This window comes from Aplidium turbinatum, chromosome 6, assembly GCF_918807975.1.
Source record: "Aplidium turbinatum chromosome 6, kaAplTurb1.1, whole genome shotgun sequence".
Taxonomy (NCBI): domain Eukaryota; kingdom Metazoa; phylum Chordata; class Ascidiacea; order Aplousobranchia; family Polyclinidae; genus Aplidium; species Aplidium turbinatum.
In genome coordinates, this window is record NC_137477.1 from 10,221,869 (window position 1) to 10,239,436 (window position 17,568).

Here is a 17,568-nt window from a genome sequence, read left to right on the forward strand (position 1 = left end):
AATGGCTACTGACTAACTTTATGTACATATTTAAAATATTTCGAAGTTGCCATTTACTTTCAGCAGTCGTGTCTACAGACATTTCTTTCGACGATAATTATCCATTATCTTTTTAAGTACACAGGTCAAGTCGTTTCAGTTGACACAACTTTTTGGCGTCAAGCATTTTCATAGTTAAGGTCGCAGTAGAAGGGGATCGCCCCGTTAAAGATAAATCATTAAAAATATTAAAGCATTTTATGTCTGCAAACATTTTTTTAAATGAAGCTTACCGCTGATCTGAACCAGGCCACCATATTGGATTTGCTATATTTAGTCATTCATTGCGGGCGAGTATGCGCATCGTGGACATTCAATTCAATTTTTAAAAAAAAATTGTGGAATTCATTTTGTTTATCCTTGGGTGGCGCAAACCATAAAAAATTTCCAAACTTTACAAATATCATATTGAAAGAGGTTAAGTCCTAATGGCCACTTTTTCACCATAAGGAGAATTGTTCTGAAACTTGTTTCACAGCTTCATATTTCCGCATGTTTGATTCAGGCGCTGTAGACTTTCCCTTCCATCAATGATCATGCTATTGAAGAGTACTTTAACCTTATTTATTCACACACAACTGTTTTTGTTAACACAACATTTAAGTAAATGTGAATCTTACCGAATACGGGACGTTAAGTAGTGTAGCATTGATGTAGCAAACTCATGTTTACACAAAGACCTCATTTCTACTTCCACCCTTCCAGAACGGCTTACTTATCTAACGGATTATGCAGCTAAGCTGTGTCTAATCCCTTGTCCGTCTTATTGATTTGCCGTCGTTTTATCCCGGCTTTCTCACACCTCAACTGATCTTGAAATAACCCAGAAATAAATATCACTTTCCCAAGCGAAATGATGTTAATTGGTTGTTTAAACACAAAGAAGCAATGCCTATTGTGCGTCATGCGTATGCGTGTTTGCAGAAAGATAAAACAGATTTATATTATGAGGATAGTCGAAAATTATTTTTCCGCAGATTAACTTTTCTTCGAGAAAAATAGTTAAAAACTATCATCAAATGTGTTTTAAAGACAAAAGGTCTCATTATTCTATTTATATTCGGAAATTTGAGATTAAATTTTGTCAACAACTGTCTCCCTTTGATAGAAACGGAAAGCAAATTTATCGCTAAGGAATAAATACGATAAATCAAAGTGAAGAAATATATAATAGTTTAGCATTGATTTAAAATTAATTTCCCTGGCGATAGACGTATAGACAGTTTTGTCAGTTTCCATAGCCTAAGGAGCTCTTAAGTGCCCAGCTGTTATGCAATCATCTTCAACTCCCCTCGACCTGCTGTCAAAAAATAATGTTGAGGTATGTAAATTTTAATTGAGATTGAAACTTGTTTGTTGTTTTTTTTTAGACCAGAGTACAAAAGAAATCGCTTTATTTGATTGGTTTGATATTTCTGTTCAAATTTAGTTCCCTGATAAAACAATAAAACCCTTTTTTACTTCAACAAAATTATCCCTCTAATCATTATTGAAACTAAATATGTTTTGTTCATGTTGGTTTCAAGTTTTTGCTATATTTACGTTCCGGGTTCCAATCTTGCGTTTTGCTGGGAACATTACATTACGGGACTCACAGCTCCGCTTTTCCGGCTACATCAGAAGGGTCAATTGCCAACTTGACAATTTTTACGCCTCACTACAAACTTGTTATCAGCAAAAAATCTTAAATGAATTAATTGTTTAAAAATAAAGTTCACCACTCTTATTTCAATCAGGAAATACGTAACCCTTCCAGTGTGGACGATAAGCCCAAAGCGGATGTAGTTTCGCATCCCCATGATCTATAAGTCTTGTCCCTTGTTGTTGATCGTCTTCGTATCTTGCGGCAACGTCATCACTAAGAAAGGTCATTAGGTCAACACAACACGGCAGCACGTCATTGCTGGGTTGGACTTTGAACTTGTGATACTGATGTGGAAATCGGTTTGTTTTCAAACAGTAAACCAGTCGTTTTTTATTGATACAACGTTTGCAAACGTTACGTCAATGTAAATAAGAATTGTGATTCTCTCCCCCATGAACCGGACGAAACCACCGCATTGAAGTTTTTCAATTTTGTTCACATGCCACGTGTTCTGCGTTTTATTGGCGACAATGCAAGCAACTTGCGTAATATTCGGTATGCTATTCCACCAGCAAAATTGGTGCTTTTGGATTCTTTATGTTCTGTTTCCATTCTTTTGTAAAAAGGATCAGTTTTGCAAGCAGAAAATTGTATAAAATCCTTCAAAACAACAAATGTCTCATGTCAATTTTCTGAAAAGCTCTGGGTAAACGTTTGAAAACATTTTCAAAATCCATAGCCTGTTTGAAGAAGCAGTTTCATATCAAGATAATCTTATTTGATTAAATGTATCCTTTACACTCAAGTGACTTATTTTCATAAGCTTGTGGAACTTCTATAGTAGGTCACGTATCAAGTTGCCTGTTTCGTATGTACATGTACATGACACAGTTTCGCTGCATGTAGCCGATGCATAGATGTGCATTTCCGGTTGGATTTAGTCATGTCAATACACCTTCTTTTGAATTGCTTTGGTAAATATTTATCTGAAGCATCTTCCAACCAAGAAATGACCAAGCATATTTACTGGATGACTCGGCATAAACTTTTGTTAAATCTACAATACAAAAGCGTATGCCACGTGATATTATTTAGGTGATTATATGTTATTTTTTCTTTTTAAACTTGGCTCTACTTTCCATATAAATGTTGCAATGTTGCATCATTCGAAATACGCAGGGCTTGTTCTTTATAGCTCTTACTCTATGTTTCATTGGTACGACCAAGTACGTTAAAGTAGTGTTGCTCGCAGATTGATCAAGAAAATGAAATATCCTCTGACAGAAGTCAAACTCACAACAATGCTTGATTTGAACGACTCGGTTTTGGGTTACTTGTTTTGTAATGCGAAGAAGATATTTTCACACAGTCAATTCAAACATAAACAGCTAAAAGTCGATTTCGATCAGCTCGCAGCTAGATTATCATCAGTTAAACTTATTTAAACAGAAAAAACTTGAATACAATATTTTAGATACACACAGAAGTCACCACTATGAAGTTACACGCGTGTGCAGTACAATCATTTGTTTTATTCGGCAATGATAAAAGAGATTTATATTACCACTTTTCAAGTGAATTTGCAGTCAAATACAAGTAATTTGGTGTCAAAGCAGGTGCGAGTGCTTTCTTGCATGTCTGCTATTGACAAAGCAAACCATGCTGGCCTGCACTAACCAGTGACGCCAATTCAGCTTCTAAAAATAATAAGTAAATTTGAAGTTCGTGACTATTTTGAAAGTCAATGACCGAGCGGTTATTTCTGTGTTACGTTGCCTGTTATTTCATCGCTTTAACTTCGACATGATTCTTCAACTACTGTAAGAAGCTTAGCGAGGTTAACAAACTTCAAATTTCTTTATCGTATCATTTGTGTCAGAGACGAAAAAGGAAGCACTGTACTAGCTACAATATACGATGTAGCTTCACATACTTGATCAGAAAAAGAGGCAAAACATAGATTTTTAATTGGGAATGAATCGTGGCCTACGGAATGAATATATTTGTTTGAGGTGGAAGATATACATTATGTCTGTAGCCATCACGACCACCAAATGTTTACCTTTATATGAACCGTTCCCGCACTTTATCATTGAAATCTCTTTGTACAGATGACACTTTTTAAGCATCTGTTATTTCGATTCACATGTTTTTCAAATATTTTTTTAGCTTGACTTCCCCATTAGTCTGTTTCACGAGTCTTTTTATTCAGCCTGCAAAGTGTTTTCAGTGCAGCTGTTCATACTAAACAATAGCATGCTTATTGTGAATTGTCTATTTAACGCCAATGCAACATGTTGACAACCATAAAAAATAGTCTACCTTAGGAGTTGGCAAACAGACGAAATTAGAATCAACTATAAACAAGTTGAGGACTTTCGTGCACGAAATATTCGAGCTCTTGCGTTTTAACACGTTGCCGTGACCATTTTAAACTGTTTTGTCCGTTTTAAACATGGCAATGTAAAAAAAAAATGAAAATTGCAGAAAATGACAGTTTATAAAATAACTTTTTTTAACAAATTACACAAAATCATGAAGCAACTTTTTTTTTTGGAAAATCCAACATAATGTGCCAAAAACAAAAAGACTATCGTAATCAAGGTACGATAAAAAGAAAGTGCTAATCAACCCAGCGTGATTGCGAACTGCGGTTACAGGGATACAGTAGTTGGGTCTCATTGTTGTTGCTTTTTTTATTGTATATTATTTTCATGAATATTGTTTCTACGAAAGCGCTTTGTGGGTGTGTGTGACCATTGTTTTCAATGCACGGCAATTTTCAATTGCATGTGTCAAAAGGGTGGAGAGGCACTCGAGACAAAAGACCTCTTTAAAGACCAGTTTCCGCTTTACTGCGGCGTTTATAATCACGTAACTTGCTAACTTTATGATATCTCGTGACGAATTATCTACTCTTAACCTGCATTTGAACTCAAATTGTCGAAATTTCGCTCTTGAACACCCAGTTATAGCCTATAGTGCCGGTGAATACAGTGTATGATGTGTCAACGTGTAATTTTATGACCTAAATATTGCAAAAAGACACAAAGACGCTTTGAAGTTGAGAGTTAATATCACGAATAACGGTTTAATATCACAAAGAGCGGTTAATGTCCACCAAATAAAGCCTACGCATATTGATAACGAATCTTCTTTCCCTAGAATCCTTGTTCAGGTTATTCAAGATTAGTTGACCTGTCGTTTTTGTTGTTGTTCTTTGTCTGAAATTTTGTGCATTCCTCGTTATGTGACGCGCGTGTAATAATTTTTATAACCATAGCTATCATTCTTTTCTTTTGACTCACAATACAAGCAAGCATCAGTATTTATGTCATTTGTTCTTTACTCCAAGTGTCTGGACGGTCCACGATGACTCGTTGTGCCGTTCCGCAGCGTTCCTCTTCAAATGCTTGTATTAGACTTGTACCTTTAAAATTTTATCAAATATTAATCAAATCGAGACACTCTGTAAACGTCGTGATGGTTTAGAATTCAATTTCGTTTGTTATATAACAAAGGGTGAAACAGGAGCGAAGATATTCGCTGGCTGGAGAAAATCGGTTACCCCCACTGGTCGCAGACAAACACAGATTGCATAATGATGATCTTAGTGGATAAATAAAGAAAGATGCAATCCTAATTTATGAATTTCTTCCGATGAGTAGGAGAAGAGCCGTTTTGCAAACGATCTTCAAAAGATATATAATTTATAGTCGTATTTTTAACAAAATGAAGTTCCCACTACGCCGCAACCGCCATTTCAACAGAGGCTGCATTTAACCAATTTGTAACACCTTCGGTTGGTAGCGACTGGGTTCGAACAAAGATTGCGTGACCGAACCGTGTTGCTACTGAGTGTAATACATTTCAATTTTGCATTTAAATGCGTTTTATCAGAAATAAACTTATCCCTTTATATCCGTTTTTGGCTTGTCGCAACACTAGAAGGGTTACGTTTTTTTCTGATTTACGAAATAATGTACTTTATTGGGTATAAGTTGGTTTTTAGCAATTTAAGGTTTTTGTTGAAGGCAAGCTTGTAACGAGGTTTAAAAAATTGTCAAATCAGCATTTGAGCCAGCTGGAAAAGCGGAGCTGCGCATCCCGTCCTATAAATATCATTGGGAAGACCAAGAAACTTCTAAAATTAATTGTGGAGAAGATCGTATGCAGATGCGAGAAACTTTGCCGACAACACTTATCTTAAGATTTATTGCATCGTGTTGGTGCTCTGACGTCATTACTGCCCTGGCGATGGATAATGCCAATATTTTGGTCGGCATCGGAATGCAGAAATTCTGATCCCGTTGCCTGGGTGGCTTCGGTTCTTGCGTCGTCGCCAGCAAAAAATTTTTGGCCTACGTAATCCGTGGTTGTAAATCAGTAATTTTTGTTTGCTTTCGAGTAATCAAAAATTCTTCATTGACTTTGCTAAATTTCTATCAGGCTCGCTGAGGTTTCGGAACAGGTTTATCACTCATGAACGTAATGAGCACATTTGCGCTGGTAGCAGTCATCCCAGACGGCAAAAGCCGCCATGTTTACATTGTTTCAACGTCTGCAGACGTTGAAACAATGTAAAAATGACGGATTTAAAATTAATTTGCGTTCTTCTGGTGACTATTTACTAGGTTACCTCGTGATGTTAAAGATGATAACTAGCTTTTTTTTCCGACGTTTCGTCAGTCAGCACGACTGACTTTATCAAGGTGGCTAAAACAGGTTAATACAACCTGTTCAGCAACGATGGCACAACACAAAAACATACTGATAAAATGAGTAAAGTAAAGCAGCAAGAATCAGAATTAAAACACGCAACAAGATACCTAGAGGTTAAACTAAATGCAGTGAATGCCTAAAACCAGTAGGCTACTAAAAACTTTTAGGCATTCACTGCATTTAGTTTAACCTCTAGGTATCTTGTTGCGTGTTTTAATTCTGATTCTTGCTGCTTTACTTTACTCATTTTATCAGTATGTTTTTGTGTTGTGCCATCGTTGCTGAACAGGTTGTATTAACCTGTTTTAGCCACCTTGATAAAGTCAGTCGTGCTGACTGACGAAACGTCGGAAAAAAAAGCTAGTTATCATCTTTAACATCACGAGGTAACCTAGTAAATAGTCACCAGAAGAACGCAAATTAATTTTATTACCAAATGCCTGGTGAACAGTCTCTCTCTGTTTTTAATGACGGATTTGTTGTCTGGTCAGGTTCTGAACATTATGGTCTGGTCGCTCACAAAAACATCAATCATTTTTACATTGAAGCAACAATAACTGACGTAAGAATAATTTGTAGCCAGGTTAATCTTTTGGCGGTTTGAATTCTAAAAAGAGAATTGCCATGTGTTGTGTGTTGCTGAGCGAGGCTTTGGTTATTTTTTACGTTACGTACGTTTTGACGTTGCACAGAACGTAAGTCTCTCTTCGCTGATGCAATCAAAAAACAGCCAAGGACGTTTACGCTTCGGTTCAAGTTGAAAATTTATTTGTTTATGAACGAGCCATGGCATCATTTCTAAGAATCGCATGAATGAGATTCTATTTAATGGCTTGGTTGGTACTTGAGCAAATGGAACATACAACCTAAAACATGTTGATTTGTTTTTATACTTGAAACACGTATTACTAAATGCACAGGGGCGTAGGCAGCAAAACGTTTCGGGAGGAGTGAGCAAATTATTGCACATGAACCCGACAACGAGTTGGCTAAAGTGTAGCACCCAGTACATTTGAAGAAAAAAAATGCTTTAAAATTGAGCATTCTGAGAGTATTTTCAGCCTAAATTCATAGTAAAACTCTGTCAAATGATGCTTTAACAGAAGGTAAAATGTTTATTTAAAATATTTTTGGGGGGTGGAAATTGCTCCCCCCTGACTACGCCGATGTAAATACAGAATAAAACTGTTCATCAGGCATTTGATTATAAAATAATATCTTGTGTTCTTCTGGTGACTTGTGGCAGCTTAGCTTGCAGTCACCAGAAGAACTCAAGATTCTATTTTATAATGAAACTCCTATGTTGAGTTTGAGTAGATTAGATGACGCTGAAGCTAAATCACAAACTGACAGAATTTGTAGCAGCGACAAGTTTGAGGATGTGCTGTAGAATGATTTGTAGTACAGAACAATCGCTAACTTGTCCCTAACAGCAGCCCTGCTGAGAAACCATATCAAAACCAGTCATTTTGCATTGATTTAATATCTACAGACGTCGAGCCCTTGTAAAAATGACGGATTTTGTTGTCTGGATCTCATCACTCCTGCTTAATCACACGTTTTGCACGCGACCACGTAGTCTTTGATTGTATCCCCTTGCTTACTTATATGTGACTATTGTGATATAGCGAGGTGGAGCCTGCTTTTTACTTGTTTTTTTCTGACAAAATCGATAGGCTTATCATTTTCGAATGTTTTCATAAAAACATCTAAACACACGGCATAAATGGCAACATGAAATTATTAAAAAATTTCTGCGCATTCCTGCGACAGATATTGAACACAAGCTTTTTTTGAATTCCGGTCATTTTCTTTTATTACGTATCTTCAAAATAGCAGTACTATCTTTAACGTGATTTGACGTTTTTCTATCAAGTCCATGTTTCACGCAGCAAATAAATTTCATTTATTTGCTTTGAAATTTATTTTATTTGCCACGATCTGCTTTCAACCTCAAAGTCACAAATAACTCTTCAAATTTTTACAACATCGCGGAAATGAATTGCTATTGTCTGATTGACTTTATTTGCGCTGTTGGCTATTTGGCTGCGTTTCACCTTGAAAAGCACAATCTTTGTCTAAATGTCTGTCAACTTTACTTTTCCTTTATTTCAATGTTGATGTATGGTCAATAGTCATTAGTCATCTGGTAACGTAAAGGGAATTTTGTCAGTAGTGAAATGCATTTTTATTGTTGTTGCAGTGTTGATTTGAAAACGTAATTTAGCTTCCGCGATATCTTGTCATAAAGGTAATCCAGCTAGCAAACTCTTTCTAACCCTAACCCTTTTTGCATTAATTTTATGTTTACCAACGTTGAATTTACGTAAAAGCGCCGGTTTTATTGAGTCACAGCTCAATCTGCGGAACTTGATTCCATGATTCAATAAATGTTTCTTTGGTACTTTTGAGCATGGGAGGTGGAAAAATCCCAGACAGCAAATCAGTCGTTTTTTTACATTAATTCAACGTCTGCAGTAAATGTAATGTAAAAAAAAAAAACAATGTGAAAAACGATTTATCTGGTGTCTGAGATCATGAGCTTCACACAAGAAACGTTGCAAAACAACTTGTTAATGCTTTGAAAAATATTTTCTTGCTATTTCCGCAGCTTTAAGAGGCGAAGTGACTTTGTTTTTGTGGCAAAAGTCCGGACGTAAATGTTTTACAATAAGATGCCCTTTTCACTGTCATAACCTTCTAAATTTCCCAGCTCAAAGGAAGTCGTATTGCGTATTTCACGACCAAACATTCACTAAAATTTTTGAAGGCCCGCCCTGATAATAATTGTCTGTTCAGTATTTACTTTCTTGAAAATTCCGAAATTCCGAGGAAGTATTGTCGAAGCACTATCAATGTAATCACATTCTCATTTTCAGCTGAAATGGTCTTTTTTATCCGATTCAACGTTTACAGATGTTGAATCACAGTAAAAGGATTGATTTGCTAGCTACACTATCAGCTAAACGACAATCACGAATGTTGAACGTGAACATAACCAGACAGCAAATTCGCCTGCTTGAATCAATGTAAAAATGACCGATTTTACCGTCTGGATGCCTTGCATTTCCGTATCTACCTTTCATGATCATTCATCAGTAATTAGGGAAAAGTTAATACATTTGAACAATGTCATTTTAAAGTGTTAAAGTGATGAATAAACGTAAATTTCAATGTTAGTCAAAATATCCCTGTCTCCAAGTTGGTGACCAGTAACGCTGTTCATGGTAACAAGACACAACTGGTTTCTCGGAATAGCCGAAGTTGGTTGCTACTTTGATGACCAAATGCTCTTTCGGATTCTGTTCCAAAAAGATCTCGGCCGTGTCGTAAACACATTCTCTGACATCATATTGATGACGTTGCATTGAATATAGTTGCCTTATTTGGTGAAAAAAAAAATGATTATGTTTGACATGACAGCAATGGAACTGGGAAACTTCTATTTAAAGTGGAGGTATTTTTACAGCGTTTGTTTACCTGGTGATTAAGACTATTTTACGACTTCTTTGGTATGTGTAAAGATAAGTCGTTCGTGGATACGCAAAGCGGGTTAAACCATGTCCTTCCAACACCAAAACGACGTCACTTTTGATATTTTCAAGCTCCATTTTATTTCAAGTCTCATATTGGTCTTTGTTTGTACTAAATTCCTGTACGACACTTCTGATTTGAAATATGGTTCCTTGTGACAAGCAGTTACGTGATTTGATCTGTAACGTTTTGACGCATGGATGTTGATCTTGTGACGTAGCCAACGGATCTCATAACGTGAGATTTGGCATGTTCTCGAAACAATTTTGACATTTTCAGACATTCATAGAAGCAAAACTAGCTTTTTGCAAGTGGGTTACAGAAAAACCTCTTGAAAACCATAAGTGAAATATTTAAAATAAATCAACAACAAATTGCGTTGATACTACGCTTTTTTGCGTTGCTGAAAGATTAAAAACGTATAAACTGTTGTCATTCTTATCCCATTGACGTAACAAAATCGTAAAAATCCGCAAATACCAAACTGCTACCACCTCTTATCAAAATATCGTTTAAAGCAAAATGTTAAATAATGACTATACCTGATTCCAGACGTTGAATCAGTATAAAAATGACGAATTTTGCTGTCTGGGGTAGCAAAACAACCTTTTTCAAATGTCAAAAACAGAAGGTTTAGGGTGGAGTAACTAAACAAGGCTAAACAACAAGGCCTTTGCTATTTAGATATCACTGGTATCTCTTTCAAGTCTGTGTGCTTTAGCAGCCCACGCTATATTTCTTTTCGAGGCATTGAATTTCATTTGGAAGTGTAATTGACTGAGGATGCGATGCTTAGTATTACGTTATTTGTGTTAGAACCGAATGACTTGCGCGCTTGCTATGTTGAATGATGTCAATGAATATTATAAAGGTTCATATATTGGGTAAAAAAAAGATTTTCTAGAAAGACGATATTTCACAATTCGACCAGTGTAAAAGTGCACCTGGTCAAAATTTAGCTTCGCTAAATTCCTTTTTATTTCTCTGACGCTGGTTTGTAGACTTTGGAGAATGGTGCTTTTAAATATATTAGATTGTTTGGTTTTGCCAACTATTTATATACTGCAAGGGTGCTCAGAGTGTGGGAAAGTGCAAGTGTGAATCTACAGTATCTAAAAGTGCATGCCTTTATCGTAAACAAACTACTTATTTCATTTTTAACTTTCTTGAATTAGACATCAATTTTTTATGATGATATTCAGATCGAGGAGCTGACTGCCATCCAGCAAACGACGGAGAAATCTTCCCTGGAGCAAATGGACGCATACATGGCCGAAAGCGACAAGCAGTTTGAACAACTCAAGTCCCATCTTCAGGAGAAGAATGACGTCATCAAGTCACTCGAACATGAAAAAGAAGGCTTAGAAAGAGAGGTAGTGATTGTTTTACAAATTTCGTAATTGTGCAAATTTGCGCATGGTTTTAGCCGGTTTGATGCTGCATGGCTTGCTAGTTTCAACCGGTTTAAAGCAAGGAACTGCTTGCACTTACACGACCAATAGTTAGAAAAGTAAGGAGAATATGAAATTGTTTTTTAAGCTCAGTGGCACTACCATCTTGGGATGATAAAAATTTTAATCTGTTTACGACTTCAATATTTCACTTTCAATTTAAAACCAGTTTGGTTAATTTTACTTTGTTGATGAAATAAAAAAAAAATTCGCGATGAATACCATTCGTCGGCTCCAGCTCGTGTCCGAGCATTGGTTTGTCTTCAAATCGAATTTGGCTTTGGATGGTGATGTCGTATGTGGCTTTGGAGGCCCAGTCTGTGATGGAAAAGACGTAGGCAAAAGGCACATTGTATGGAGGGTGGGGACTGGGGAGCGTGGTAGTTTTAGCTTTTCTTTTCTAATGTTTCGTTTTTTTTTGGCTTTTTGTATCCTGTTTTTTTTTCGAAAATTTCTGTGCCTTCGTCCTTTTCTTGTCCGATAAATGAAACTATTGTTACAAACTGCACAATTAGCCGCAAAAATTGTTTTTTTTTATAGATTTTTGTCGATTTGTCATTTCTGCTTAACTGGCCAAGCCTGCAGCTTCAGATTCTCTATTTAATTTGTCACAAGTCATGGGTTACTGCCTTCAGGTTTTGGTAAAGAGTGTCCTACCAATGTTGTTCTGGCCTTCTGTTTTGTCTATCTGTTGCTCAGATTAAATTTAAACTCCAAAGTAATGATGAGAGCAGCAGAATGGTGTTCCACTGGGTCCTGTTTGGAAACCAAGAAGCCTAATTAGATTCACTGATGAGATATCAAATGCGTTGGATATTGTGATTTTTTGCCAGACTCATGCGCTTTCGGAAGAGCTTGAAAGAGCGCAAGGAGATGCCGAGAGAATCCGATCTACGTACGAGAAGGGAGAGCAAAGACTGGAAGAGCTGGAACACCTTCTGAAAGAGCTTCGGGCGAAATTGACTCAGGAACAGAAAGAAAAATCTGATCTTCTAGAGCAGGTAAAACGAGTTTTTATAGTGAAAAAAAATCGTTTAAAGCAAAATGTTAAATAATGACTATACTTTAAAAAAAAAAAACTTTATTAAACACGTTTTCCAATTAGGTTGCAGCAAATCTTCGAAACCAGTCCAGAAACGCAGACTCCAATGATGACGATGACAAATCTCGTCTCTATGATGTGGTTGAAGATTTAACATCCCGTCTCCAGCAAACGGAAGAAGACAAAGAAGAATCGTTGACCAAACTCAAAGTCTTGGAAGTAAGTGCTGACGTTTTGTCTAAACTTTGCATGGAAAAAAAGCAATAGCTGTATTTCGTGTCGTTTATTTTGCAAACGGTTTGATTTTGTCACACTAATAATTCACACAACATGGTTCAAAACTCGGTTTGCTATAGCTTTGCAGACGTTTAACATATTTTATTCTTGAAAACTCTTTTTTGTGACTTAAGTAGTTGTAACTAGGGGTGTTCAATTTCGATTTTCGATTCGATTTCGATTAAGGTGATATTCGAAATTCGTTTTTCGTATCGGACATATTCGAAATTATAGCCGCCCTTTCGGCTGAACGCGGTTGAAAGTAACGCGAGTGGCGCGAAATCTGTCTTGTCGCATTTTGCAAGCGAAAAAAGACTTCGACGCATGCGCATCGTCGATCACGTGACTATCACACGCTCTCGCGGGTCCAACGGCCAGTCCTGCACCAGGGATGCCAGGTTGGCATTTTTAATGCCAAATTTCTCTTAAGAATGAAGATAGCTAGGTTGTGCAATAGCAGAAAGTGTAGGCTGAGCTTTGTCGCAGTTTTATCCATTTTTACCGAATCCATAGGCGCCTAAGCCGTGGGGGCAGGGCCGTAGCCAGACCGCAGAGCAAGGGGTAGCCAAACCGCAGAGCAAGGGGGGCAACTTTTTTTAGGGGGGGGGCCGAAAAAATTTAAATTGGCAAAATCATTATCATTGTAGCTGTTGCCCGAGAATGTTGAGATTTTTCCAAGGGGGGGCAAAATTTTTTTCAGGGGGGGAGGCCCCCCTTGACCCCTGGCTGGCTACTTCGGCCTGCGCATATTTCTGTGTTGGGGCAAATTTTTATGCTGTATTGATACATAAAACAATAAATGAACTAGCGATCGGCAGCAGGAAAACACTTTTTGAATGCAAACCGCAACAGCTTCGTGATAAATATAATCACTAGAACGAGTTGCGATGCTACAATCCAACACCAGACAACAAAATCTGTCATTTTTACATTGATTTAATGTCTGCAGACGTTGAATCAATGTAAAAATGACTGATTTTGCTTCCTGGGACATAGCAAAAATCTACCATTTTGTGTCGATTCAATGTCATCAGATGTTGAATGCACCCAAAAACAACATAATTTGCTTACGTAGACGGAGCGTGCGTTTAGCTTTATGCGCTTGCAAACATACTCGATGTTGCTTTCGAGTCGAAACCTCTGCACTCTGCAGTGAAATGTCGCGTCAGTGAATCGCTCGCTGTGAAAATGAACTTGACGTGTTTGGGATCCCAGCGACCTCGGCTCCAGCGGAGCGATCGTTTTCAAAAGCTGGCCTGACCGTCACAAAGCTGAGATCCCGACTGACGGGTGATCATGTCGATCAGCTTGTGTTCATCAACACCAACTTGGGCCTGGAGCTGTAGACGTTATTTTGTGTTCTTTTTTTTGCAAATTTTCATGGCTTTTTTTAGCGTTTTCTAGCGAATTTTCATGTCGTTTCTTTCAATAAAATCACATTTTGCAGTTTGGTGAATAGTTGTGATATTCGAAATCGAAATTCGGAAATCGAAAATAAATTGAATTTCGAATATTGAAATAATCGAAATTGAACACCCCTAGTTGTAACTCATAATGCATTATATCAAGTTTGACATGATGCTGCATGATTGTCATTGTCTAGTCTAGAAACTTAGACATTTTTGAGAAACGCGAATGGCTTAAAGCAAGTTGCACTTTCTCAAATTGGAAGACAATGCTAAGACATTTCCAAGTCCAACTGGCAAGTCACTCCTTTTGTTACACTCAATGTCTGCAGACGTTGAATTAATGTAAAAAGGAGTGATTTGCTAGCCGAGTTGCTGCCTGCGTGACTTTTTGTCATGTTTCAATGGATGAATGTGGTTTCATTTGCTGTTTATTATAGCAGCAAGATATCAAACACCGCATTTTTTGCAATAGCCGCTGATGTAAATCGGCTTTATATGTACATTCCGTCGATCTATTGTTTCCAGAAAAGCTGGGTATTTTTGACAAACCGCTTTTCAAGCTACACGAACAATGGGAAAGTTCGTAGAATCCTTTTTTTAGAATTTGGTTTCATTTTAACTCATAGTCTGCGGTGGAGTTGAACCCGGAGATGTTGAATTCTACAGACGCAGTTTCGATCACGGAGGTTAGCAATTTATAGTTTTTTGGTTCCCAATAAAGCACTGAGGTTCATTTATTGCTTGCAGGACAAAATCGGACAACTTTATAACGAATTGGAAATGGAACGAAGCCAAGTAGAAGTACTTCAGACCGACAAAAGCTTGCAAAAACAAGAGGTATGTATTGTAATACAGTATATCCTTGTAATGATCCATGTCTCCATTTTGCTTCAAAGAAGCCTGGTCTTCGCCTGATAATATTAAATCCCATTCTTTGTATTTGACAGAAATATGAGCAATATCTTAATGCATTGATTATGTTTTTTTTTTGTTTTTTTTAACAACGGTTTTCTATCTCGCTTGAATTGTTTCTTCATGTCATTCCACAACCTTCCAGAAGTGTTGAATCTGGATTTTTTAAGCCAGAAATTAATTTGACGATGACATGTGCTGCCTTATCAGCTTAACACATTCGTCAGCGAAATCTCTTTCTAAACTTGTGAAATTGACAATCAAGCTGTGATTAATGACCTTGTAGTAACTAGTAGGTGTCACTGTTCATTGACCTCTTAAGACGCACGATTTAAAACGCGTTCCGCCCGTTATGCCAACTTGAAAACCCACATCGTTTTTATGCCACGTTGCTTAAACCGGAAGTATATTTGCAACCGTCAAATAACGTTTTTTGATGGTAAATCGACCAAATACAGCTCCTCGAATCACTCAAGCGAAAAGCGCCACCCAGTTTCACTCGATTAAAGCCGCAGAAATCAACCAAAACTACGTTTCATGGTAGGGTTGGTCAAAGCCATAAGTTATCATCACGTAACCACTAATGTAATTACAATACCAGGCATAAGAGGATCATCTTCATATTTTATAAAGGTTATTATGTCACCTGCTTCCGGCTTAAATCTTGACACGTCCCTGCGGCATCGTGGTAAAAACGCTAGCCCTCTTTGAAACGTCAATTCTTAGAATTAATCTTCGGCTGCCTGGCCGTTCTGCATAAGGGCGCTGTGCGGTGCTCGAGAGAACGTCGGTTTGACACTTATCGGGAACACGCTGCTGTGCCTCAGCAATGGCACGTTTGCAAGTGGACACAAATACAAACTTTCTTATTGATGTTTCTTTTTGATAAATCTTCGTCAAAATTTGTTTCTACCAATTAACGGATTAGGTTGAAGATGGAAAGTTTTGTCGTATCCAAGTTCTATGGTTGCAGATTTAGATTAAGTTATCCTTAACGCGAGGAAGCTAATTTTCATGTCCATCTCCAGATCGTTGGGTGATGAATTGGAAGCCCAAGTGGACAACCAATCCCCATAAAAACAGATTTTACGGCTAGGTGTGGTCGCCAAATTGAGACAATCATCAAACTTTAAATGTAGTTTGCAACATGCATTGCAGAACCCCAAGATTGTTAAGGAATTGTCCGCTTGCTTGTATTAATGCGGGTTAAACCTGGATTCCCGGTTGGGGTATGCCAAAAGCAAGGTTAAGCGTTGTAAACTTCAATGAAATGGTTTTCAATTGCCCTTGTACATTACAATTGCCCTTGTACATTACAATGCCCTGAAACTTTCTGCTTTGTGGTGCTCTGACAATAATTCTCGAGCAAGATGATTGTAATGTTAAATATGAACAAAAGATATGTTTATTTTTGTATTTTTGATGTCAGATTACTTAGCTAATGAATTTCAGTCTATAGAGAGAAATCAGTTACAATTTTTTTTTTGCAACGTCTTGATTTTTCATGATTAATTTATTAAAAAAAGTTCGTCTTTTATACATCGGTAGATTTAATGTTGGTTACCATTGTTTTTATAACAGATCGAAAGATTGAAGGGAGAATCCGGAAGCAGGAGAGGAAGTGGCAGCTCTTCCAGCTCATCGGAAGATAAAGATTTAGTGTCCTCACTCAAGTCGGAAATTGCATCTTTGGAAGAAAAACTTGAGCAGGAAGCTAAGTGAGTTCTGATTATTCACACTGAAGGTCATCAATTAAGGTAAATTGCACATACTAAAAAAGTGATGTTTAATGTTTCCTTACAAACATACTAACGAATAACAGATTCTGACTCGAACATAGATGGAGGGAGAATATTAATTTTCATCTAACGCTCACATTTTAAAGAAAACTTCGTGGTTTCCACAAGTTTTAGGGACCCTTAGAAAGTTTACGGGCCCCAAAAGTGTTCCATGGACCCCTCTGTAAACGCCACTGCCTAGAGACACAGTGTCTGCAACCAACGACATATGTTTGTTTCAGCGAACTTACTGCCATCAACACCCACCACCAACGTACCGAGAAGAAATTACGCGAAGTTTTGAAACAAGCGGAAACTGAAACGAACAAAGCAAACAGTGAAAAGGAAATGGTGGGGACACAAGTTGGTTTTATTTCACCGAGTTTGAACCTTCATTCTTTAAACCTGCCGGCAACGCTGTATCTTCATGATCTAACGTTGTCATTATTTCTTAAACAACATTGAGTTTCAAAGAAAACATTTTGTACTTGAACATCACATACATTTTTTCAATTTCTTTGATACATTTTGATATAAGAAGATGAGACTGGCGAAAGTCTGATATTGAATTTACTTGTAACATCCCTTTCTTTGTCGCAGATGAGTGTTCGTATGGCTTCCTTGAAGCAGCAGCTCCTGGATGCAGAAAATCAACTCTCGGTGGTTGAAGAAGATCGCCGACAACTCCAGGAAGAGCTTAGTGAGCAAACGGAGGTCAACTATGACCTCAAGCAGTCATTGGCGGCGTTGCGGTGAGCATGAAAGTACTTAAGCTTCCAATTCTAAGTTTTGTCTCACAGGCGGCACAGTTGCACGTGCA

The 17,568-nt window shown here is 37.4% G+C and overlaps 1 protein-coding gene across 1 annotated transcript in view; it reads left to right on the top strand.

Annotated features, from left to right (window-relative positions):
- The window catches only part of LOC145771738 (uncharacterized), a 67,019-nt gene that overhangs the window by 47,342 nt on the left and 2,109 nt on the right, over positions 1-17,568 (top strand). Inside the window, exons 39-45 of the mRNA XM_082583468.1 lie at positions 11,083-11,253; positions 12,165-12,332; positions 12,437-12,592; positions 14,806-14,895; positions 16,552-16,688; positions 16,991-17,099; positions 17,349-17,500. Of these exons, the coding sequence (XP_082439594.1) occupies positions 11,083-11,253; positions 12,165-12,332; positions 12,437-12,592; positions 14,806-14,895; positions 16,552-16,688; positions 16,991-17,099; positions 17,349-17,500 (983 nt within the window). The remainder of the gene's footprint in view (positions 1-11,082; positions 11,254-12,164; positions 12,333-12,436; positions 12,593-14,805; positions 14,896-16,551; positions 16,689-16,990; positions 17,100-17,348; positions 17,501-17,568) is intronic.